The sequence below is a fragment of the Agelaius tricolor genome, unplaced genomic scaffold (assembly GCF_023055355.1).
Source record: "Agelaius tricolor isolate 1412-34295 unplaced genomic scaffold, bAgeTri1.0.p SCAF_10, whole genome shotgun sequence".
NCBI classification, from domain to species: Eukaryota; Metazoa; Chordata; class Aves; order Passeriformes; family Icteridae; genus Agelaius; species Agelaius tricolor.
The window spans coordinates 30,469,649-30,492,629 of record NW_027269270.1 but is presented as its reverse complement, the minus strand read 5'-3'; the positions used below and the strand labels follow the sequence as shown (position 1 = coordinate 30,492,629).

Here is a 22,981-nt window from a genome sequence, read left to right as displayed (position 1 = left end):
TAACCATCAAGGTGTTCACCAAGGTAGTTACCCACCTTGAAAATACGGGTTATCAAATAAAACTCCATTTTCAAGTGATTCAAATGTGGAATTTTCTCAGCTGCAAATTCAAAGGGAAGCAGATGCCCAGGAGCCTTATTATAATTTGAGGAGTTATTAAAGAATGGGATCATCAGGAGAGAGCACAATGGCAGATCAAGTTGAAATGTACAAACCACTTTTTTTTCTTTTCCTGACAAGTCAAATATCAAAATAAATTCACTTCAGGCACATTTACGTCAGTTTTCATCAGCTTCCTCACAAGAATTTTATTGGCACAAATGATCACAGGAAGCAAACTTCATGCTGAAACTGTTCTGCCCACCTCTGAAGGGTAAGTTCATTAGGAAGGATTAATTGGATGAAGGCATTATCTCCTTTGAGAGGTCTTTTTCATGTCACCACTTAATAACGCTCACTCTCTTCAAGCCAACTCAGGAGTGCAACTTTTCACTGTCCTTCTGAATAGGCAAAACTCCACCCTTTTGTGTCAACTATTTTTATTTCCATTGTAATGAAACAACTGTCCCTTACTAAATGATCAGAAGAAGAGGAATGTTATAGCAGAGGGCAGAAAATGAGGTGCAGGAGGTTCAAAGGACACATTAAATCTGCTGATGTGACCTGCTTTTGCTCAGTGAACTGACCTGTGAGCATCTCAGCTCAGATGTACAAGGCAGCCTCGTGCAATGCTTTGTGCCAGAGCCCTGCAGCACCTGGGACCAATTTCTGCCTTTAACCAAGAGCTTTAGTCACTTTTGGGGCATTTGTGAGGCCCTCTGCACATTCATCAATGAATGACAGCCTGCAGGAGAGATGCAGGAAATCACGTCTTTCATAAGCATCTAAAAGCATTGCCTCCTGTTGAAGCCATCTGACACCATCTCTACTAAGGACTGAGAAGATTTAGAGAATTCACATTTACTGTTGAATGGGAAAAAAAATAAAAAAAGGCCTCCCCTGCCTGTCAGAGGGGTGTTCCTCCATCTCTATATCCCAGCAGAGACATCTGAGCCCTGATGGGGCTTGCACAGGTGAGAGGTTTGCTGCAGGCTCAGCACACCAAGGATATTTCAGCTGACCAAAACACATTTCTGTCCAAAGAGCAAAAATGCAAGCAAGAAAAAAAGCCTTTGGTCTGTTCTGCATTCCATCCTGATCCACACACGCTGCAAGAGCTTAAAATGCAATTAATAATGTCAGGCCCTTTTACACTTCTAGAGAAGTTATTTATTATTACTATTGTATTGGCATGACACTTATCACCTCAGTAATAAAACCTCTCACTTGCAGTAATGGATCCAGCTTCATGGCCTGCCTGCAAGGAAAGGAAGGTTTTAAAGATGGAAAATTGGTTCCAAGCAAGATGAAGTGATCATGGCCAGCCTGGGAAAGCCCATGGCAGGGCCCTGTGAAAATACAGATACCTTGGGAACAGGGGAAGCCCTTAATTACAAACATGAACCTTCCTTTGCATTTTCAGACTTCAATGTTTCTCTGTTCAACAGCCAAATGAGAGGTTTTGGACAGCAGATTATCTCTGAAATAATTTTTAGCCTGGTTTTGGAATCAGAAGACGACAGTTTTGCAGTCAGGGTGTGTATCAAATTTGGCCAGATGATCCTCACATTAAAGGAAATTATATTAAAAAAAGGAGATATCTTTCACCAAGATAAAAAGTGAGTGTGCAGAGGTATTGAAATGGATTTATTTGTTGGGGTTTTTTTTGCAAAACATGTGGAAAGAAATCAGGGAAATGAATGAGGAAAGGTAAGGAAGAGGGATGACTGTCTGGATGCAGCCTTCAGCACAGAAGGTCCCTGACAGACAGGTTTCCAAAAGGCAGGGGAGGGTGGGGGAAGTATAAAAAAGATAGAGAATATTGTCTATTTTATATATTCCTTACTTTCCTTCCCTCCCTTGAAAGTACAGGATTCTGGCCAAGGAGGAGTTTTTGTCTAAGCCTGAGTGAAATTTTATATATTCCTACACTTTCCAGGGACTGACACATAAATATACAAGGCTCCAGTAGCAGTAGAAAGGCTAATTATGTTTAGAAGCAATTTGTGGCCAAGAGATGGAACTGAAAGATTTATTTAAATTCCCACCAAAACAAGAATGAATTTGGGGACTGTATTTGCTGGGGGTTAGGGGGAGTAAAATGCAGCTCTCCCATACAGCAAAGCAAAAATTTCCTCTCCAATTAACCCCTTTACCTGGCCTTGAACTATAGGTTATATTAATGCCCTCAGTTTAAAATTTCAAATCATCAGAAATAATAAACATTAAGCAGTGGCCCAGGGATAATTTGCACCAAGTGCAGAGAAGGCAGGTTCTGGCTGTGCTTGTTGTTTTAGGACATTTGTAATGGGGTGAGAGGCTCCCAGTAAAACACCCAGAGCAGCTTTGTGTCACCTGAGGCTCTGAAGCAAGAAATCTGCATTAACATTTGGCAGGAATTGCAAGTGAGCCAGGACAGAGGCTGGCCATGACCCTGCATCTTCTGAGCATGGGAGGCAAGTTTTCTTTAATTGGGCTGCTTTGGGATGAGGCTGTGGTGGGGAGATGCTCTGCCAGAGAAGGGAGCAAGGAATGACAAGGCCTTGGAGACAAGATGTAAGAATTAAATAAGCTCAGGAAGAATGTCTAGGTCAAAACCGGTATTGCTGACATTATTGTTTTTATGCATAAAAACAAGTCCTGGCACAAGGGAGTAAGTTTGGGGGAATACATTTAGTCTGACAGTCATTCATGGGTGAGCTGTTTGATTCTCAGGTGTTAATTCTGCTTTTTGTTGCATCATGGGAGTTACAAGGATTTCTTTGTATCCCAGAGTGGATAACAAATACATAGAACTGGAGAATGGCCTACAGTTGATAATAAACAATGGAGAAACTCTATGAGTTAAATCTAATAAACCTGTAAAACTTTTTTCTCAATTTCCTCAAATAACATCCCCTTTCCCAAATAACAAGTGACATGATCTGCACAAGCATGACAAAACAAAGTCAACATTAATCTACATGGAAACATCTGTAAATCAAGATCTTGGGGACTCTTTGTTCAGCACTGAAAGGGTGTTAGCCCTTCTTCCAGAAATAATAAAATCAAAACATTTCCCTGCTGGGCGAGCACTTTTGATACTTTTTAAAGTAAACCCACTCTTAGTCAGGGAAGCACTGCAAAGTGTTTGCAAAAGCAAGGGGCTGGTTTTGTCAGAGGGAGGCAAGTGGCAAAGTGCCTGTAGAGTTAAATCCTAAAGAAAACAGCCACTGGAGCAATGAGCTGTAATCTTCCTTAATCCATAATATCAGCTGTTGACAGATACATACAGAGTGATTAATAGGATGCTAAAAAATGTTAACAAAGCAGTAGGGACTTAGAGACCGCTCTGAAAATTTCCTTATCACACTTATGAATTCACCAGAGGAACCATCATTACAATGTATGACAAAACATATGTTTTCTCTAGCAATTTGCTGGCACGTCTAATCAAACGTGTCATCAGAAGTGGGGAGTGGAAATGAAACTCCTGTTCTGCTCTTCCCTGCTCCTTCTCAGAGATGAGAAGAAAAGCCCCTCTGGGATTCTGCCATCTCACATGTTCCACACACCCTCCTCAGGCACCAGATCTTTCCAGATGGAGCTTCTACTCCAAACATTTATCTTGGAGGGATTTGTTGTTATTTTTTTTTATTTATTTGTTGTTAACAAGGAATAAAGGAGAATGGGGGACGAGCAACACATTCCATGCCTAAGAGGACTTTCACCATTTAGCAAGATTTAAGTTTCTGTTGATACTTCAGTAAGGGAGGGGAGTGACTACAAGGAGTGACGCTCAATAATAAAGATATTTCAGACTTGGATTAGATATTCATCCTCAGTCTGGAGCATATGATCTTGAAAAAAATATTCAGTTTAAAAAGCAGGATGATAAATACCTTTCTAGAGCTCTATCCAGGAGGTTATTATTCCTATCAAGGCCTTTATAAGCTCCAAAAATGTGAGCACAATCCTGCATGCTTGATATAAGCCTCAGCAGATTTCTGTGGGAAAATGTTGAAGGGGGAGGGAAAAAAGTTCAGGCTCTTTATTTTCCCCCCTATTGAGATTAAATATAATCTTTTTAGTATATGCTCCAGTATTTTACTAAGCTTGTTTTTTGATGAGATTATTCAAAAACCAGCTCCTAGATTTTGAAGTTCCCATGCTACCTTCATTCCCCTGATGATATTCATGAGTAGAGAAGCCTTAACACTTCAAAGGCAAACCATTCAGCCCCCAAGACTGCATATAGGCCCAGTAAAACTAAAATTATCCATCCTTGATGTTGTAAAGACTTGTTCTCTATAGCTCCTTTTTAGGGGGCTTTAACACAATCAGAGCTGTGCATTGAAATGGGCATATTATGAACTGGAAATGAGGATAAAATCTGCAACTGCTCCATGTGAAACTGCACAGTTTGGGTTTTGCAGACATTGATTCTGCTGCAGAGAGCACAGGGCAGCCTACTGCATGGTTATCCACAAAAGCCTTCTCTCTGGGCTGGAACAAACTGGTGCTGAGGGAGCATCACAGTTCCCTCTGGGAGACATGGACTGGCTCCTCACTAATGGGAACTGCCATGGAACTCATTATGGAGCACGGCTCCTCCTGGACTGAGCTCAGCAGGGTTAATTTGGCTCAAAGGAGCCTCTCCCTCCTGCCATCCCCTCCTGGTATTTCCCTCCCTGGGTCCCTGTCTGCAGACCCTGAGCTCCAGCAGCAGCACTCTAGCCACGGAGTGGGAGAAAAACAACCAACCCAACAGCAGATTTTTTTTGCATCCCTTGGCAGCTGTGCTATGTCATCGTGACTTTTTTACAAACCAAAGCCCAGAGTCAGAGCCCATGACTGCAGTAGGAAAAGGTGTGGTCCCAATTGCTGGGATCAGGGTGTGATGAGCCAGCAGAGGAAGCTGAATGCATTTGTCTGCCTGACTGTCTGGTTCTGCTGCTTCAGCTCAGCGTTCCCAGAGTTTTGGGAGGTGGATTGAGGTGGATTTATTCCGCTGGCTGCTGCAGCCCTCTCGTGGCCACACTTCTGTTGCTGGGGAAGCACAGTCTGAAATTCTGCATGGGAGGAGAGTGTCTTTTAAAAAGCAAAACAAATACTTATTAAACAGCACGTTCACCAAAGAATAAATATATAAACAAATGGGACACTAAGGATGCTATTTATTCCAGGTGTACAAGCAGAGTTGTTGATAAACTACTTGCTTTTGAAGAATCAAAGGAAAAATTACATATAAAGCATTGATCAGCTGTGTTTTTAATGGGGTGCCCTGTTTCATCTCCCCAGCCTGTCACTAAGCAGTCTGCTTTGAAGTGCTCCTTTTCTTTGAGCATTTTCACATTGATTTACAATTTTGTGGGTATATTTTGTGCTCACAGGTGGGTCTTGCTGAGTACCTGCTTATTGGAAATGTGTCTGTCTGTGCAGGGGTGGAAAACCTCTTGGGCTGGGGAAGATCTGGGCAAACCTGTACTGTGCCAAATTTCTGCACAGATTAACAGGTAGATTTTTCTTTGAAGCTTGAAAAGCAAGCCTGTTTTATTGTACCTTTTGTTTTTCCTCTTAATCTACCAGTAGAGACAAAGACACCACTGCTGATTGGATACAAACCATGGGAATTCATAGTGGAAGGGTAACACTGATGGGAGCAGTGCTGAGATCCTGTCCAACAGCCCAGCTGCTGGGAGCCAGCACCAGCAAAGGGGATGCCTGTGGAATAAACAACAGGATGGATCAAAGGGAAAAGCTTGTGCACAGGTATGGGGTACTCTGGAGGAGGTTGTCCAGTTCTGATTGACATTTCTAGAACTGACAGCAATAGTACTTGCAGGTCAGGGTGCCTCAGTCCTGCCAGGGAGATGATATCATGCTGCTGTTTTCCCATTATTTTGCTCATTTTTCCTGTTACAGTAGTTTCAGGAGAAATGGCTGCATTTCAAAAAGATATGATAAAACCCAAACCTAAAAAATACCCAAAAACCCCAAAGGACAGAGTGGAGACACAATGATTCCAGAGGCTCATTACCTTTCCAGGATGATGCTGCCCCTGGCAGTAACTGCATTCAGCTGGGTGGGGTGGGACAGTTTTAGCAGGATCAGCAGGACTCTGGGTGACAGTGACATGGAATGCCTTGCAAGCCAGTGTGACAACCCATGTGTTCATGGTGCTGGAAGAAGCCATTTGACCCACACCACACCTCCACCTGAGCCCCTCCAGGTGCACACAGGCGTGTCCTACCCACCTTAAGCATGGAAAAATCAGACATAGAGATAGATGGCTTCTGTGCCTGCAGCTATTTCCCACCTGAGCTGGGTTTTCCCCCCTCAGAGCTGTTTGCAATGAGGCTGCTGACACTGCAGGCAGCTTTCCCCATGTGCTCAGTCCAAGGTCTGCACAGCACCACAGTGCCAAATGCAGATCCAAACCTCACTGGCATCCTGAGTGGCATCTCCCTTTGGAGCTGGCTGCCCTGGCAGCACCTCCTTCCACCCCCTGAACAACTCAAGACCCTTGGGAACTGGTTTTAACTTACCTATATTAACATTTAACCCACATTACACCATATTTTAATGCTGTTGGTTGTTTTGCTGTGCTGCAGTGATGCTGCTCCAAGAGAGCCAAGCTGCCTCCCAGGGCTGCAGCACAAGGACAAGCTGCAGCTCTCTCCCAGCTCTTCCACATCCTCAGGCTCATCTTTCTCACTTACAAGAAACCCTTAATGCCTTCCATAAAATGGTACTTTGCATATTTTTTGGTTTTTTAACTCAATGACCTCTTTGCTCTTCATTTTCTATAATCCCACATGTGCAGAACCAGATGTGACTTTTTTTGTTTTAAGATTGCTTTTATTTTATATGGAGACAAACAGTAGTAAGAAAGTAACAAAATTAATGTCTGCTTGAAAGAGCACAGGGCAAGTATCATCCTGGGTTCCAAAACATTCTCCAAACAAAAAGGCTGATAAATTTTTAAGACATGTCTATATTGTGAGATGCTGAGAGACTTGGGGCAGTAAATGTCTATGCCAATAAAACCACGTGAAATAGCCTAGTGCAGAGCAACTTGCAGTTCAGGCCTGGGTGCAGTGCCATTACCTGGGTGCAAAGCAGCAGGGACATCTTGCTGGTTTTGTCCTGGTGATGCCTCAGGTTTTAGCTTTTGTATTTTTCAGATTCTGTGCTGCTTTAGTGTGAACTTTTGAGCTTCATATTAGGGGATGGTGAGCTCCCTTCACAGAGTAGGGAGACAAAGCAATTCCTTCTCTACCTGGGGACCAAGGACAAATGATCCAAATCTCAGCCCCAAGAGCATAAACAACATGGACTGAAGAGAGAAAAACAAGAAGGATGGGACTGAATAATCTAAAGCTGTAATTGGGCAATTAACTCCAATTTGCAAATGGAGCAGAATTTATAAAAGTGAGAAACCCTGTGACCAGTCAGACATTTTGTGACCATTTTGGTTCATCTTGGATGCAGCCCTGGCTGGGCTCTTGTGCTACCCAAGGTGGATCCACTGAGGCCTCCTAATAAATCCCTACTTTATTCTTTAACTGTCTAGCCTCTGTTCTAGGTCAGCCTTCACAATTCATCAGTTTCTGGTGACCCAGAGGGGACAGAAGGCGTCAGTGGCACACACGGCAGCAGCAGCAGCAGCTCTGTGCCTGTCCAGCACAGGGCCGCCACCCCCTCACAGCCGCCCAGGCCGCGCACACCCGTCCGTGGCTGTGCAAACGTGCTGCCCACACAAAGCACAACTCCCACTGAAACACAGGCCGGATGCACGGTGTTAACAACAAGTCCGGGCACACTGCGGGCTCTAGGACTCCACGACGATCATGCTGAGGTTGTTGCTGAAGATGACCCTGCCGTCCCTGGTGCTGCTGCACTCGGGCTGGCGCAGGGCCGCCTGCAGCCGCCGCCGCAGCGCCGGCGGGGCCGTGCCCAGGAAGTTCTTGGTGCCCGTCAGGAAATCCATCATGCGGCCGCCCACCGCGTCCCCCTCGGCGAAGCACTCGGTGATGTCCCAGCCCGAGGGCAGCTCGTAGACGCGGTGCTGCACGCCCAGGCTCTGCAGCACCTCGGTGATGCCGCTGCAGGTGATGTAGTGGCCGCTGTCGGTGGCGGGCAGGCAGTCCCTGTGCTTCTTCCACAGGCTGGCCCAGCCACTGCTGTCTGCCGGGGCACCAGGGAAGGTTATTTTGGCAAAGCCAAGGCAGTCAAACACCGGCTAATCAACTATGAAACCAGCTGGAAAAGCTCCCTCACTGCTGGGCCAGCCCTTGACAGGGCGGGAGGAGAGCTTTCCCCTTACTCGAGACTACTCATAAATATCTGCACCTCATAGAACCCTGGTTTCCCTCAGGCCTCCCTCCAAAGTGTCCTGTTTAAAGGAAACACCCAGGAGATGCCTCCAGCTCTGAATTTGCCCAGAAGGAAGGGTACACACAGAGGTACCAATGTGCTGAGCCTGAACATCCCGTGCTGCCTCTTAACTGTGCCTTGGCCAAAGCATTGCAGATGTTTTCACACATCAAACCTCAATTATTAAGTGCTCATTGAACAATACATACCTCAAAAACACAGCAAGGGAAACAGCCTACAGGCAATGTGAGAGGCAGTTTTTATGGGGAACATGGGAGTTTGTGCTTTTCCCACCATACTGTGAGCTGGGGATTCATGAATGGCACAAGGGATGAAACACTCAATTCTTTTAAGTGCTATCATGTTGTGCCTCTTTTTTCCTGTCCTGCCATAAAGCCTGAAGCTCTCAGCAGCATCTGGGCTCTGGGTCATTGCTGTACAAAGACCCCTAAGGATGAGTCCACCCAAAGCTCAGGTTGTTTTTATCCAGTGCTGATTTCACTATGAGGAAGGATGGACAGCCACACTTCTCTCTACTACATCAATTCTATAAACAAGGAAGCAAGAGCACAAAGGCTGTGCCAAAGTGGCCCCATCAGACACTGGGCCCCAAGGCTAAGCCCAAGATTGCATTCTCCATATGAAATCCAGCATTTTTTTTTTTTTTTAGTTATTTACTATAGAATAAGCACCACTGACATCCCCAGATAAATATTTGTGGCTCTCAAACTTCAAATATCTTCAAAACTCCAGCAATGGAGCAAAAAAATACAAGGTCTCCCTTACCTGACAAAATTATGATCAGGAGTTTACCATGATGGTCAAGGCAGCTGTGGAAAAACTTGATAGTACTGGGAATATCCTCCACACGGTACAGCATCTAGAAGAGACAGTGGCACACAGCCATTATTCCTCCTCCACAGTGCAATGACCCTCCAAAGGCTTAAATTCTTTCTCTTAGAGATGTTTTAAATTCTGTTCCAGATGCTTCCCAGCCTTTCCTGATTCCACATGCCCATTTAGGGACACCTCACAGCACTGAGCATTGCCAGCTTTGGTGTTTGTAGAGCTTCTGCAGAATTGCTGTGGGAGAGAAGTGCTCAGTTCTGGTCATAAATTCAAGCATAGAGCAGAACTGGAGGGGGTAGTTAAATCCAATAGCCCTGTGTTAAAGCAATGGCCATTACCTGGATCATATGGATGAAGTCAAATTTCTTATGTGTGCCTCTCTCCTTCACCTGCTGTTCATACTCCAAGGAAGTGAGCTGGTGCCAAATAAAAGAAACATTCTGCAGGTCTGGAGCTTGATTCACCAGCTCTGTTTCAAAAAGTAGAAGAAAACCCTGAATTTCATAAAATAGCAGAAAAACTCATCATTCAAATGGATGGTCCTTGCTATAACCCAGGCAGCAGGTGTAGCCTTACCTTTGTAAGATGCCACGTGCTGTGGGTTGGGCTCCACAATCTCATTGTCAATGAAGACCCCTGGGTGCACAGCCTGCAGTATCCTGATCATTTTCAAATCCTGCTCACCTGTTCAATAAACACAAAGCAGGTAAATGCAATGGAAGGATGTCAGTGAACCACTCCTGCCAGGAAATCCCCCAGCAGAAGTGAGGCCTGTTCTGCTTTGTGGCTCATGTGGCAGAGCCTGGTGATACTCCTACCATGGTACTGTACTGCTCAGGCTGACAGAGAGGTGCAGAGGAGCCTGAGAAGAAGGCAGAGACAAGCAGCAGCACAGAAATCTGCTAATGGCAATACCCTGGGTTGTGGGACAGACAGGCCAAAAGAATCACAGCTCACTGTTTACAAAAATAACCATGAAACAGTTTTCAACAACCCCACAAAGTTTGAATGGGTGCAAGGAGGCAGCTGACACAGCTGCATGGCTTTGGGGCTGCCCCAGGGACACAGTGGCTGCTGTGACACAGCCCCAGCACCTGGGGAACTGCATCACAAGAGAAAAGACCCACTGACATGCAGAATCCTGGATCCTCCCTCTTTGGGGATTGTCCACATGGCCTCAGCCCAGGGCATCAATTAACTGATGGAAATACAGGTAGAGACTCACATATCTGAGTGGAAGTGCCCTGCAAATTTAGCTGTTGGTGCTCCTGTGTGATCTCTGGCGGAGCAAGCAGCAGTCTGTCCTCCTGTTCTAGGAAATTTCCAGCCTCCTTTGAGGTGATACAGGTCATGCTGCTTACTTCCCAGAAATGCCAAGTGTATGAGTCCCCCTGGTTAACTTCAAACTAAGTAAATAAACAGCACATGTGACCACCTTGATGAGACCTCTGCAAGAATCCTGTCTGTAGCTGATGGTGGGGCCTAAAAATAGTCCTTGCAAATGTCACACAGAGAGGTCTTGATACGAGATCCTGCATCCTCCCTGCTCTTTCAGCTGATGTACCAGCCATGGGAAGAGCTGTCATCCTTGGCAGGTGCTGCAGTACATAGAATTCAGGGAAGGAAATATCAGCCATGCCAGCACTACTGGGACATCCGAGGAAGGAGGAGTCTTTTGAAGTGAGAAAAAAAATACCCCAGGCCCGTGAGGAATGCAGTGGCAGCAGGGCAGGGCTGGCCAAAGGCTCAAGGGAGGAGGCTGAGGCTGCATCCATTGAAGAAAGGTACTGGGACCAATATTGCTGACAGGAAGGCAGATCCCAATAGCAAGCAGCTGAATCATTAGTGACAGTCCTGGGTGCCAGTGTCTAAGTGCCTGGTTTGGGGAGCAGCAGCCCTTAGAGCTGCCTGCAGGCTTGGGGCAGGGCCAGAGGCAGAGCATTGCTGCCCCATGCCCTGGAGCCACTGATGGAGGCAAATGGATGCACCTACAGCAGGTGGATGCCTTAAAAGCTGCTTAAGTTTGGAGGTTTTTTTCACTCCATCTCTGTCAAATTCCTTAATGCACTGTTTGCAGGTAATAACATCTTCAACCAGGGTGTCTGTAAAAACAAGCAGTAAAATAACAGCACTCTAGGGCAGGAACTTCTCTGCTGCAGCATTCCCTGCCAGCAACAGCCCTCCAGCACTGACCACAGCAAGGCTGGGATGGGACTGGAACCTCTCTGCAACTGGAAAGTTCCAGCTCAGAGTTCAACCAGCCATGAGGAAACGTGGGGTGAGTGGAAAAACGTGATTTGGAGCACAACAGAGGCTTTCAGGATGTGGAGTCGGCCACTAATCCCCATTAATATTTTCATCAACTAAACTAATTCTGGGGGCTCTGTGAAACCAGAGTCCACCTCTGAAAAGGTCAGGGATCAGATATAACCTTTTACTTGGTGCCATTCCAGCTCACTCCCTGCCCAGCCCCAGCTCTTGCAGACGTGGGTACAGGTCTGGACCCCTGTCCTGGCATCATCCAGGAAACACAGGAAATTTTAGAGGGTTTGTTTTTCCATTAAAACCTTCTCTGAAGAGGACATAAGGAAAATTAAGGATGATGCTAAAAGTTCATTTTCCCCTTGTGCTTTTGTGGAGTCAGAATTTCTGTTTTATATTACTTAATGAAAATAGAGGGTAATTGAGAACTGAATCATTTCTTCCTGCTTGGTTTCTCATATGCTCCAACATATTCCCAGTTGGGGAAAACAATCAGATGCTAATTTTCTCTTACTCAGGAAAACAAAACCAAAAAAAGTGAGAAAAATGCTTTCATTTGAAAGTATTAGCACTTAAAATTCAGCTGAAAATACTTTTCAAAGCAGAAGTAAACTCTGACAAATCAAACCACTGCTTCTTTTCTCTACTCTTTATTTTCTCCCAGGTTCCCTAGGAGCAAAGTTGGCTGTTTCACCACTTTTTTGTTTTGTTGGTTTGGCTTTTTTTAAACACAAATGCATTTAGAACAACTTTAAAGCTATTTTTCCAAAGGATAGGATTCTCTCTGGGGAAAAATATCATTTGCAGTTAAACCCTACTTATCACTGGGTAAAAACACAGCAGTAACAAAGAAACATGTCTTGAAAAAGCTGATGCAGCTTTGCATCAGCTAATGGTTGTGGCCAGGTGATTTTGCACTGCTGAGAGCAGGGCACTGCCCAGCCTTGGCCTCTGGGATCCCCAAAAGCAAAGCAAAAGGAGATATCCCTTCAGGGGGGATAGTCTAAGGCAGGATTTTGGGTGGAAAGAACCTCTCCAGTGTCTCTAATTCTCTCCAACAAGGTTTGAAGATGTTCTTGTACCTCACCAGAAGGAGGAGTCCTTGCTTTGAGGCAAATGAAGTCAGGTGGGAGTCACCAAGAGGCAGAAACTGAGCTAAAATGACACATTTCTCACTGCCCAGAAAGATCTGAGCAGCAGTGTTTCAGAAGGGAGATGGAGAGGGAAGGAAGGGAAGGAGCACTCCTCTTATCCCAGCTCCACTCTTCCTTCTGCCCTTCTGCCCTTCAGCAGGAAATGCTGCCATTAATGTCTGAGTAACCCTCAGTGCCCAATTTTCCAGCATCTCCTTCTGCTGCCCACAGGTCCCCCCGTGCCCCATCCCCACACTCCTCACCTGTGCCACTCCCAACTCCCAGAACGCTGAGGGTCGATTTTCCAGTGCCCAGACTGAAAGGATAAATACACATATACACATACACACAAAGAAATAAAATTACTTAACCTCACTGTGTCACACCACTTCATGTTTTCATTCTTACAGCCTGGAAATTTTCGTGTTATGCACATGAATTGGGACAGAAATTTGATCACCCCTTTTGAGCCTGGTGATAACCAGCATGGCTCAGCCAGCTCATATTTCAAAGTACAGTAGGCACCACGGTGCAGAGTTTCTCACCCTTTGCCAAGGAGATTTCTTCAGGCTGTGGCTGGCAAAAAAAGCCTCTGGGAAGCCCAGGGTAAAGGGGCTGTCCCTGACTGGGATGGCACTGCTGGGGAAGCAGGGACAAAGTGAGTGGGGAAAACCTTGTCAGCCTCAGGAGGAAATATTGGATATAAATATCCAGAAAAGGCAAAACCATGAAGCTATTCAGGAGACTAGAAATCATCTCTTATTGACATTAATCCTGGATTGAAATTAGGAGGGTCTGAATCTTCAATCATTTTTTACCTAAAAAAAATTGCTTATTAAAATACTCCAGTCACATGCTACCTAGCAGAATATTTAATAACAGCCAAGGGATTGAGTTTCCCAAGCACAGTCTCAGGAGGCACCACAGCAATGATTCCACAGGAATGGGATGAGCAGCAAGTCCTGAAGGGTGTGAGCAAGTCCAGGGGCCTTGGCCCTAGTGAGGGTCAAGACCCTTTGACAAACCCAAAATCAGCATCCTAGAAAGCCACAAGTTTGTCCATGATTTAAATTCACAATTAAAATTTCTTAACATAATCTTCAATTATTAGTATTTTATTATTTATTTTCTATATATATATGTCTGATCTGTAGAATAAAAATTTGCCTGCCTAAGCTTTTCTTCTCAATGGAGAAAAATACAGTTCGTATGACATCCAAAAATTAACCAGATTTGAAAGAACTTTCTTGTGCTTTGGATCTAGGCTGTTCTGAAGCTGTCTGCAGTTATCCAGCCTTAAGATATTACATCAATACTTTACAAAACTGATTATCATTTGGTACTTAAGCAAGGCAAATCGACTTAGGATAGAAATAAGGAGGTCTTAGGGGACTGGGAAAACCACAAATTAGCCACTAGGAGAGAATTAGAGATGTGTTTCTGTTTGGAGGGATGTGATGAAGTCCCAAAAGCAGGGAGAGAGCACAAGAAAGCTTTCTTTCAGGAAAAAAAACCAAAACCAACAAAAAAAAAAAAAAAAAACAAAATCAAAAACAAACAACCAAAAAACCCTAATTTTAATCTTCAGAAAAGCAGCTAATGAAAAGAGATGGACATGAGAACGAGGTCTTGAGTCTTTCCTTAACATAAGCTGAGGCAGCACAGTGTATTAATTGAAACAGCACTTACTCTGGAGTCATTAAACAGAATATCCTAAAAACCACGAGTAGGGGACTTAAAACTGAAAAGCATTTAAAGTTCATTCCTGCCCCCAAAAGAGTTTTTGCTGGCTCCCAGGATAACAGATGGCTTTCCCACCTTGGGGGCAGTGCTCCTTACCCAGCCACGATGGTGGGCATTTGTTCCCTGTTGAACTCATCCATGCACTGGTGCTCTGTTGAGTGCTCCAAAAATGACTTAAAGGCCTCCACATACTCCTCAGCTGTGAGGCTTCTCATGGAAGGGATCATGTAGAGCTCTTGGGAAACAAACATGGGTTGCATGTTAGAGGCTTTGGGGCATGTGAAGGGTCAAAGCACTTACCTCATGGGAGAAACCCAACCTAACCCAAGAGGAGCCAGGAATTTGGGAAAATGATGCAGAGGAGAAACTTTCCAACCTGTTCACACTCAGGGCTCAAAAATTATTCTTGGGCACCCTTTCATATCAGCAGGTTTGATAAGTGACTCATCATTACAGGACAGCCTGAGGAAAATGTCTCCAAAATGTTTAGCCAGATGTGGGGAGCTCTGTTTGCGAGGGATGGAACTGGAAGGGTTTTCTGGAAGACTAAAGAAAAGGTGAAGAGAGTCACACGGTGGGTCCAGGCCTGTGGCTGTCACTGGTGCCCACGCTGGACAGAGTGACTGAGGGGGGCAGCTCTTGGCACACCTCCCAGGAGGGGTGATGCAACACAAACACTGCCACCTGCAGCTGAAGCAAAAATAGTCCACCCTGTGCATCTCACTTGTGACTCTGGACAGCAGGGGACTGAAATGGGCTGCCAGGGAGGGGAATTCCCTGCTGGGACCTGCAGCTCGTGGCCAGGAGGGCAACTGATGGCAAAACATTTCACTGAATGGGCTCCTGTTCAAATGTGGGTGACTGACACCAAGATCTCTCCCTCTGAGCCAAAACCCAGGGATACTCGAGGGGTTCCAAGCAATTTTTGCAAAGTCTCCCTTTCCTGCTGTCCCATCCTAAAGACAGGGCAGCTGCCAGGGCACAGGCTCTGGCCAGCTGCTCAGGGCTGAGGAGCAAAGGCAGGACTAAGGGAAGGTGCCCTGCTGTGCTGGGTCTGTCTCAGATCAATGCTGAAAAGGCATCATTCAGTGGGGGAAAAGTCAGCTATTCCTCTTAAATGAGATGAGGATGAAGGACAGGGCTTGGCAGAATATTTTCATCCCCATTTTTGCCTTTCAAAGAGTTGCATTTTTATCACCTGCTTTTAGTCACCACTAGTAAGAGAACCATGTATGTCTCATCCAGGACACTGCAATCTCAAATTGAATGGCTCTGCTGTTTCCAAAACTACATGTCCTTGGCAGCTGTGTTCCTGGTCCAGCCCCATTGGAGGTAAAGGCATCAATGTCTGTCCTCAACTCTTTGAACTCTACCCTAATATAAACTGAAATAACCTGAATTGCAGTCAGATTACCATCCTGCTTCTTTGTCTTTTTTTTTTTTTTAACAATCTCTAACTCCAAAAGAATGAAAACATGTTTGTAGTGATAGCAACCTGAGTGGGCATTTTACTTTAATTCCTTTTTTCTTTTTTTTTTTCTCCCAAATACCTGAATTATCGTGTGGTGTTGTCAGAATCTCTGCTTCAAAGTTCATGCTGGGGAAACTATTCCTGTAAGGAAAGTATAGCACTTCAGTTATTTGAAGAACCTGTATGCTTTTTTGAAGCTGCACTGAAAATGCAGAACAAAGGAAAGATGCTCCAGGACAAACTTTCCTCTGTTGATAATCCATAATTTATTTTGTTCTTTTTTACTAGAGAAAGCCAAAATTTCTTTGTAGCTGATCATAGCCATAGGATCCTAGAGTCAATAAAAGAGGTTGGGTTGGAAGGGACCTCAAAACTCATCTTGTTCCAATCACCTGCCATGGGCAGATACACCTTCCACTATCCCAGGTTTCTCCAAGCCCTTTCCAAGCTGGCCTTGGACACTTTCAGGGATGGGGCATCCACAACTGGCCACTGCTCCAGTGTTTGTCTGAGATGTGCTGTGGAGGTTTTCATACCCCTGCAGAACCATTAACCAGTCATTGCAGCTGAAGGCATCAGACTCACATTTTCCTTTCTTCATTTTCCTTTGACAATGTGCCTCATACATAAAACAGGAGTGAGGCAAAAAGGAAGGGATGCATTTAAATTGGAACAAGGACCTCACTTCTGCAAACACAGGCTTGGGATGAGGCTGTCTATGCAAAGGGAAGAGTCACCTCCTGGGTAACCACATTTCGAGATGCACAGCAAGCGTTAGGGGTGATATCCTCTATAATGTGTTTAGACACAACAAGGCTTTGCTGTTAGAAAATGCCTCAGGGCAGGCAGTCTGAGATAGCAGATCCCAGCCCAATAGTCTCCTCTGCCAAGGAAAAACAATCCCAAGTGAAGAAAAAAACAAGGCAGGAGGTGGAAAAGTAAAGAAGGGAGTTTGTAGTGGGGCTTTGAGATACAAATATGTAGGGACCATGCTGGCCATGTGGCAAGGAAGTGGCCACGTGCCAATACTGCACTGCTTTGGTCAATGAAGGCAAGAAAATACTGAGAGGTCCCAGAAGACTGAGACACTGGGGCACTTCCAGAGTCCTGCAAGAGCAGCTGATTACATCTGAGTTCAGTGCCAAAGTCATGTAACTCATGTCCATGGGGTGTGTCTCTCTTCCACCACCTTGACCTCACCTCTCCCCAGGAAAGACTTCTCAGAAGCTCATCAGGAAGAGGCCAGAACCAGCCCACGTCCATCATCTCCAGCTTGGCTGCAGGCCAATCCCTCCAATTTCCACTCAAGCCTCCAACCTCTTCCATCTCTGCCCACCAAAACCCCCAAGGGTTATTTTGTCCCCTCAGCTGGGTGAGCCCAGCAAGGTGCTTTTCAGAGTAAATCTCCCACTCAAATGCCGAAGAGTAGCATAGCTTTTCCTGTGCAGGACATGAATTCCATTTCTGACAGGTCAAGTGTTTCCAGCCATGCCAGGAGACCTGCCAGGAGAGCTGAACAGACTTCAGCACAAGCATTCACCAGCACAGATGATGCCAAGATCTCTTCCACTGACACTTTTGCCATTTCGCCAGGCAGGGGTTAGATTTGAGACTGATTAACACTTGTTGCTGGGAAGGTGAAACAGGAACAAATGGACTTCCTCTAAAATCTGGTTAAAATCCAGACCAGATCCTAAAATTTGCAAATAGCATTTTGGTCTGGTCCTGCCCACCCCAGGACCCCAATACCCAGGACTGAGGCAGGGACTGCCAGGGAGCAGGATGCCCATGGGCAGCTGGTCCTGCCACAGCTCCCAGCTAAGACTGAGCTTGCAAGGTAAACCTCTTCCCTCCATGAACAGAGCTGGGTGCAACATGGACAGCAGCTGCAGGGAAGTCACATTACTACTTTAGGTGATGCAACCTCTTTAGTTGAAAAAGTTTTCTGTAGGAAGACAACTGCAAGAATATCTTCATAACTCATTAGCTTCATTATTCCTAAACTTAGGCTGTGGAGGGGCTAAAGCTCTCCCCCTTAGCCCCCATCCTTCCCAGGGCTCGGGCACATCTGCTGCTCCTCCCACCTCCCGCACACCCATCTGTGACACAGAGCCAGCAGGTGGGGAGCACCATCCCGCTCCCTGCCGGTACCTCTTCAGCTCCGGAGCCGGCTCCATGCTGGGCTGGATCTGTGCCGGGACACGGGGCTGGGCTGATGATCCTCGTGTGTCCGGACACGGGGCTGGGCTGGTGATCCCCGTGGGTCCGGACACGGGGCTGGGCTGATGATCCTCGTGGGTCCGGACACGCTACGGTTCCGTGACCCGCAGCGGGCCGGGGCCGGGCTCAGCCAGGCCAGGCCAGCATGTCCCGCACGGCTCGGCTCGGCTCGGCTCTGCCGGACCTGTGGGGACAGCAGCGTCACCGGGGCAGGGACAGGGGGAAACCCGAGCCCCGGGGGCAGAGCGCGGCCGCAGCGTGTTCTCATGGAGCGGGGGAGACACGAGGGACACCCTGGGACTGCCGAGCCTTCGGAGCCGGAGTAGCAGTGGCTGAGGGTGTGAGCCGGGCGGAGCGGGCACTTTTCCGTCCCTTTTTAGTGTGCTGTGAGCCCGGTCTGTCCTTCCTGCTCGCCGCCCGGGGCAGGAGGGAGGGAGCGCTTCCCTGCATCCTTGCGGCGCTGCTGCCTGGGGGATGCGCTGGGAGATCCCTGCCTTCCCCAGGGATCTGGAGCTCGTTGGTTGCCCGGAGACCTGAGCAGGCGATTTTTCCGTCTGTCACTCGGGGGGAATGGGGCTCAGTGGCAGAAACTCTAGCGAGCACTGCAGCCCCGGCAGCCTGGCACCCCCTGTCCTGCCCCACGCAGCCAGCACGGGGGCAGTGAGCCCAGCCTGCTCACTCTGCTTGCTAGCCACAGGGATTAGAAAGCAAGGAAATATTTTTGGGGACAGCTATCCGGGGCAGAGGTGTCTGGAGGTCCCCACAAAGATGCAGTGATCACTGTTTGAAATACAGAAAATCCTGGGTGCTCCCTGTGCTTCCCTCTGGATTTTTCCCCTACCTTCACCCACAGACCTGGTGCTTCTTTTGCCTAAAATCTCATAACATGAATATAAAAAAGAAAGGATTTAAAGACTTTGTATTTCCGAGTGAGGTCCACTAGTGGGAAGAGCAGCATTAGGATCCTCATCACTCCCATTCCCTGAAGACAACAGGTAGAACAGACCGAGCAGATAAAACCTCCCACCTTGCTGAGACCCCCAGAGAACTTCCTGCCCCACACAGATCCCTTAGACCAGGGACCTCAGGTGGAGATGCTTCACCATCAAGTGGCCTGCCTTGGTTTGCACTAGGTTTAGCTTCCAGATGGATTTAAATTATCCACCTCAAGGCAGGTCCACAGCATCACATTAAGCCAGAAACAACTGCATTGCTACTCTTCAACAAAATATCCAAAATACTCCAGGTGAGGGAAGACCAGAACCTCTTTGCTAGGTCTAAAGTGCACCTTTGGCTCCTGGTATGACCACATGGGCAGTGATCTTACATCAGTTCATTCAGTCCCACCAGAGATTCCATCCCAGACACCAACCATGATGCACCTGGAGCGTCCCAGCTGAGCCCCAGGCACTGCCCCCGCAGCAGCCTCGTGTCCCCCAGCCACCTCTGCCTTGTCCCAGTGTCCCTGTGACACCCAACGCCACCCCCAGCCCCCTGTGCCAAAGCCAGGGCTGGGCACCCCGCGGGTCCCACGGGAAGCCATACCTCCCAGAGCTGCCGAGACACGTCCAGCAGCCTGGAGCTGCCGGCCCTGGGGAGCCTCCTTGTACACCCACGGGGTGCTGCTCCCCTCCCCGTGTCCCTGAGCCCCCCCGAGGCGGCATTAGCCTCCAAGAGCAGCCTTTGTTCTGCCCACAACAAGGGGACATTGTGGGCAGTGCCCGCTGGCAGCCGTGCCCTTGGAGGGCGTCCCTCTGCCAGCCCTGCCTGCGGCTGCTCTGCCCAGCTCGTGACTCAATCCGCTCCCAACGCTGTTTGCCCTGCCAGCTGAAAAAGCTGCTTTTTGCTCAGTGAGAGGGAGGGTGGCTGCAGGCAGAGCTGGGCTGCAAGGGGAGGAAAACAAAGCCACTGTGTTTGCTCTGCAGCTCCCGAGGTCGCTTTGGGGCTGATCCTGCAGAAATGGGTCATGCACCCTCCCCGGGGCAAGCCTGCCTGAGGCTGGTGTTGCCCATGGCCCCAAGCCCCTCTCATTTTCCATCTCTATCAGCTCACCACAACAAGCTTGGACCTGCATCTCCAGGCAGGAAAGCCTGGGTTTGACATCAAATTTCCATGAATTTACCTTCTAAATAGCAATCAGCTTCTAGGCTGATGATTGTCAGGAAGGTCCTTGGCATTTTTAGAGTGTTGATGGCAGAAGGTGTAGGACTAAATGGTCCCTTCCAACCCAAACCAATGTATGATTCCATGTTTACTACTTTGTTTTTTGAGACTCTTCCAAATCCACCTAGAACAATCGATTAAAGCTCAGGTAATGTAACTCTGATTTTCCTGTAACTCTGATTTGCCTGTAACTCTGATTTTCTTCTGAGCAAAGCTCTTCTGTAGCAGTTTCCTGTTTTAATAAAAATGTTTTCATCAGTTAGATATTTTCAGTTTTTTAGACTAATCCTCTCAAGTACTGTAGTTTCTGTACTCTCCTAGGTGAAATATTTCATGCAAACATGTTATTCTCCATCAAGCAAATTCTGGTAGAGAGAAGGATAACCAGCAATTCTGTAGCACCCATTTTCCTCACAGTTAACAACAAGATTTCTAATTAAGGGAAGAAATGTTGTTTTTCTTTAATCCTTTAATCCTGGGCAGCAGTAGATTTGGAGTTTGAGCAACAGTATTTTTTAAATATGTGTATATAGGATATTTTCCTATGGGAAAAAGAACATAATTTCTGATAAATGCTGAAAAAAAGGCACTGCAGAAGCAGAACCCATCCCTCCCTGGGGGCAGCAGCCCTCACTGCTGCTGGGCTCCAGACATGTTTCTGTTCAACCTCCCAAAAACCTGAAGTATTTGTGCCTTGGTGCTAATTTTGGTGTTTTTTTTTTTTTTTTTTAAACACAACATTTCCTGCCTCTCTATTAAAGCCTGGATCCTGGTAGAGCTCTTCCAGACCTTTTAAAATGACCCTTTCCAACCCACTTGACTAGAGGTCCTAACTCATGTAGTTGTAATTACAGAGCCAAGGTAAGGGCAGAGGGAAAGTTCAGTTGTGGCTGCCTGCAAAAAAGGCTCTTTGATTCAAGGTGAACACCAGCTTTGCTCTACAACCCACCCAGTACTCAAAAAAGATATCTCTGAGAGCAAAGACAGATATGGTAAAATGTGTCTTTTACCCCTCAAAAACTCACAAGTCTTCAGCCAGGAAAACACACTTGGAATTTAAATTTCTGTGGCTGTACCTGTGCTGCTGCCAGTAGCATGAGCAGGATTAAACACATCCAATGGGAACAGCACTCCAAAACAGGGGTATTTGCAAATCCTGCTGTACCAAAACATGAGGAATTTCCAGCAAAAGAGATTTTGTCTCTAGCTCAAAGTCAGCAGGGCAAATACTAAGGCTGGAGACTGGTCCCTGAGAGGTTCTTGTGGTTCAAGAGGATGAATTGAGGGGGGCAGGAAATGAAGGATCAGAATTTAAATTATTTTTACTCACCTGCTGTTGAAGCAAGGCTGAGCCCAGCTATCACACCACATCTGAACTGAAGGGATCTGAACGCTCCAAGCAGCCAAAGCATCCCAGGAAAAACCACTCTGCCAGGCAAAAATATGTTACAAAACTGGAATATATCTTGGAATGTACATAGGATGATGAGCCACATTTCCATCGGGGAGCAGAGAGAAGCAGTGTAAGAGTGGGCATGAGCCCAGTGGGGGATGCTCACCTTTCACAGACTTTGGCTGTTCTGTGAACATTTCTGGTCTGTCCCACTCTTAAAAAGAGAAACCTCAGCTAAATTGACTCTTCTTTGGCAGCTGGGTCAAAGCTTCCTTTCCATTGGTGTCCTGTCATCTCTCAAACCCTGAGGAGCACTTACACAAACAGATAAATCCAGCAGCTTTGGCACATGGAATTTAGCAATGTGCATATCTGCCATCGAGCAGATTGCACGGGAGAGCAGGTCCCAACCAAAGCACGACGGATTTATTTTACCCAAAGCCACTAGATGGGGATGCAAGGACACTTTTCTGCTCTCTGCTATGCCTTGATCCCATCACGCTGAGCTCCAGCTGGCCTTTCCCACTCACCGGGGCTGCTGTTGTCTTTCCTTTTTCTCTTTAGGAGCTGACAGAGGTCATTTGGAAACTTATCACTTGCTGAGTTCTCATCCTGTAGGAATCAGGCCTCAGGCAGCAGTTATGGTGCAATTGCTTCTTGCTCAATATTATTCCCTGCACCAAGACTTAGGAAGTGGAAAGGGTTTGCCTTTCAGTTTGTGGATTAGTCTTCTTTTATAGGCTGTAGAAAGAAAAGGTACTTGAGATTGAACACAGGGGAGAAAATGGTATTCAGCAAACTGGTAATCTCTGAAAATGTCCATACTTTGGAGCAGTTAACTGTGGGGAAAAGCCAGGAGATTTCCTCAGTAGTCAAATCTCTGGGTGTGGGATCTCAGCACATCGTTCCCGATGTCCAGAGATGCCAGGAGAACCCTTGGGGGTCTCGAAAACCCTGGAATGTTGCCAAGAGTGTTTGGTGGCTTGATTTTGATCCATCCACAGAAGTAACAAGAGTCTGAGGACAAGAGAATCACTTTAGAGTAAAAGGTGTAAAAGAGACACATTTAGAGGGTGAGATATAGACTTTAAGGTTTTTGGTACAGGGGGGTTATGGAGACAAGATGGAGAGATCGGGGCGTGTCTTGTCCTTCTTCTTTCTTCTTCTTGTCCTCCATCTCCTGTGATGATGTTGGCACTTGGGGATTGGTTTCTAGTGAAGGTGCACTTGCCAACATGGGCGAAAAGCATTGGGAAATAAAGGTAAATATTGTATACGTAGATTTTAGTA

At 46.6% G+C, this 22,981-nt stretch overlaps 1 protein-coding gene across 2 annotated transcripts; it reads right to left on the bottom strand.

The window, feature by feature from the left end:
* Nucleotides 1-6,923: 6,923 nt before the first annotated feature.
* Nucleotides 6,924-19,782, bottom strand: LOC139593916 (carnosine N-methyltransferase 2-like). 2 transcript variants are annotated; one of them, XM_071435450.1, is made up of 9 exons: nt 19,681-19,782; nt 18,067-18,319; nt 15,995-16,056; nt 14,541-14,679; nt 12,965-13,017; nt 9,883-9,990; nt 9,645-9,775; nt 9,244-9,337; nt 6,924-8,268 (listed from the first exon to the last, which is right to left on the bottom strand). In XM_071435450.1, the coding sequence occupies exons 2-9, from the start codon at nt 18,090-18,092 to the stop codon at nt 7,913-7,915; spliced, it is 969 nt and encodes a 322-aa protein (XP_071291551.1). In that variant the 5' UTR covers nt 18,093-18,319; nt 19,681-19,782; the 3' UTR covers nt 6,924-7,912. The 2 variants fall into 2 exon arrangements, with proteins under 2 accessions (XP_071291551.1, XP_071291550.1); XM_071435449.1 differs by lacking the exons at nt 18,067-18,319; nt 19,681-19,782 and having other exon boundaries at nt 15,995-17,648.
* Between the last annotated feature and the right edge of the window lie 3,199 nt (nt 19,783-22,981).

Excerpts from the sequence above, each read along its gene's own strand:
- LOC139593916 (XM_071435449.1), bottom strand. The coding sequence starts at position 16,178 with ATGGATTATCAACAGAGGAAAGTTTGTCCTGGAGCATCTTTCCTTTGT. Across the intron at positions 13,018-14,540 it reads ATGCCCACCATCGTGGCTGG|TCTGGGCACTGGAAAATCGA; the intron begins GTAAGGAGCACT and ends TTATCCTTTCAG. Across the intron at positions 9,991-12,964 it reads GGGAGTTGGGAGTGGCACAG|GTGAGCAGGATTTGAAAATG; the intron begins GTGAGGAGTGTG and ends TTTATTGAACAG.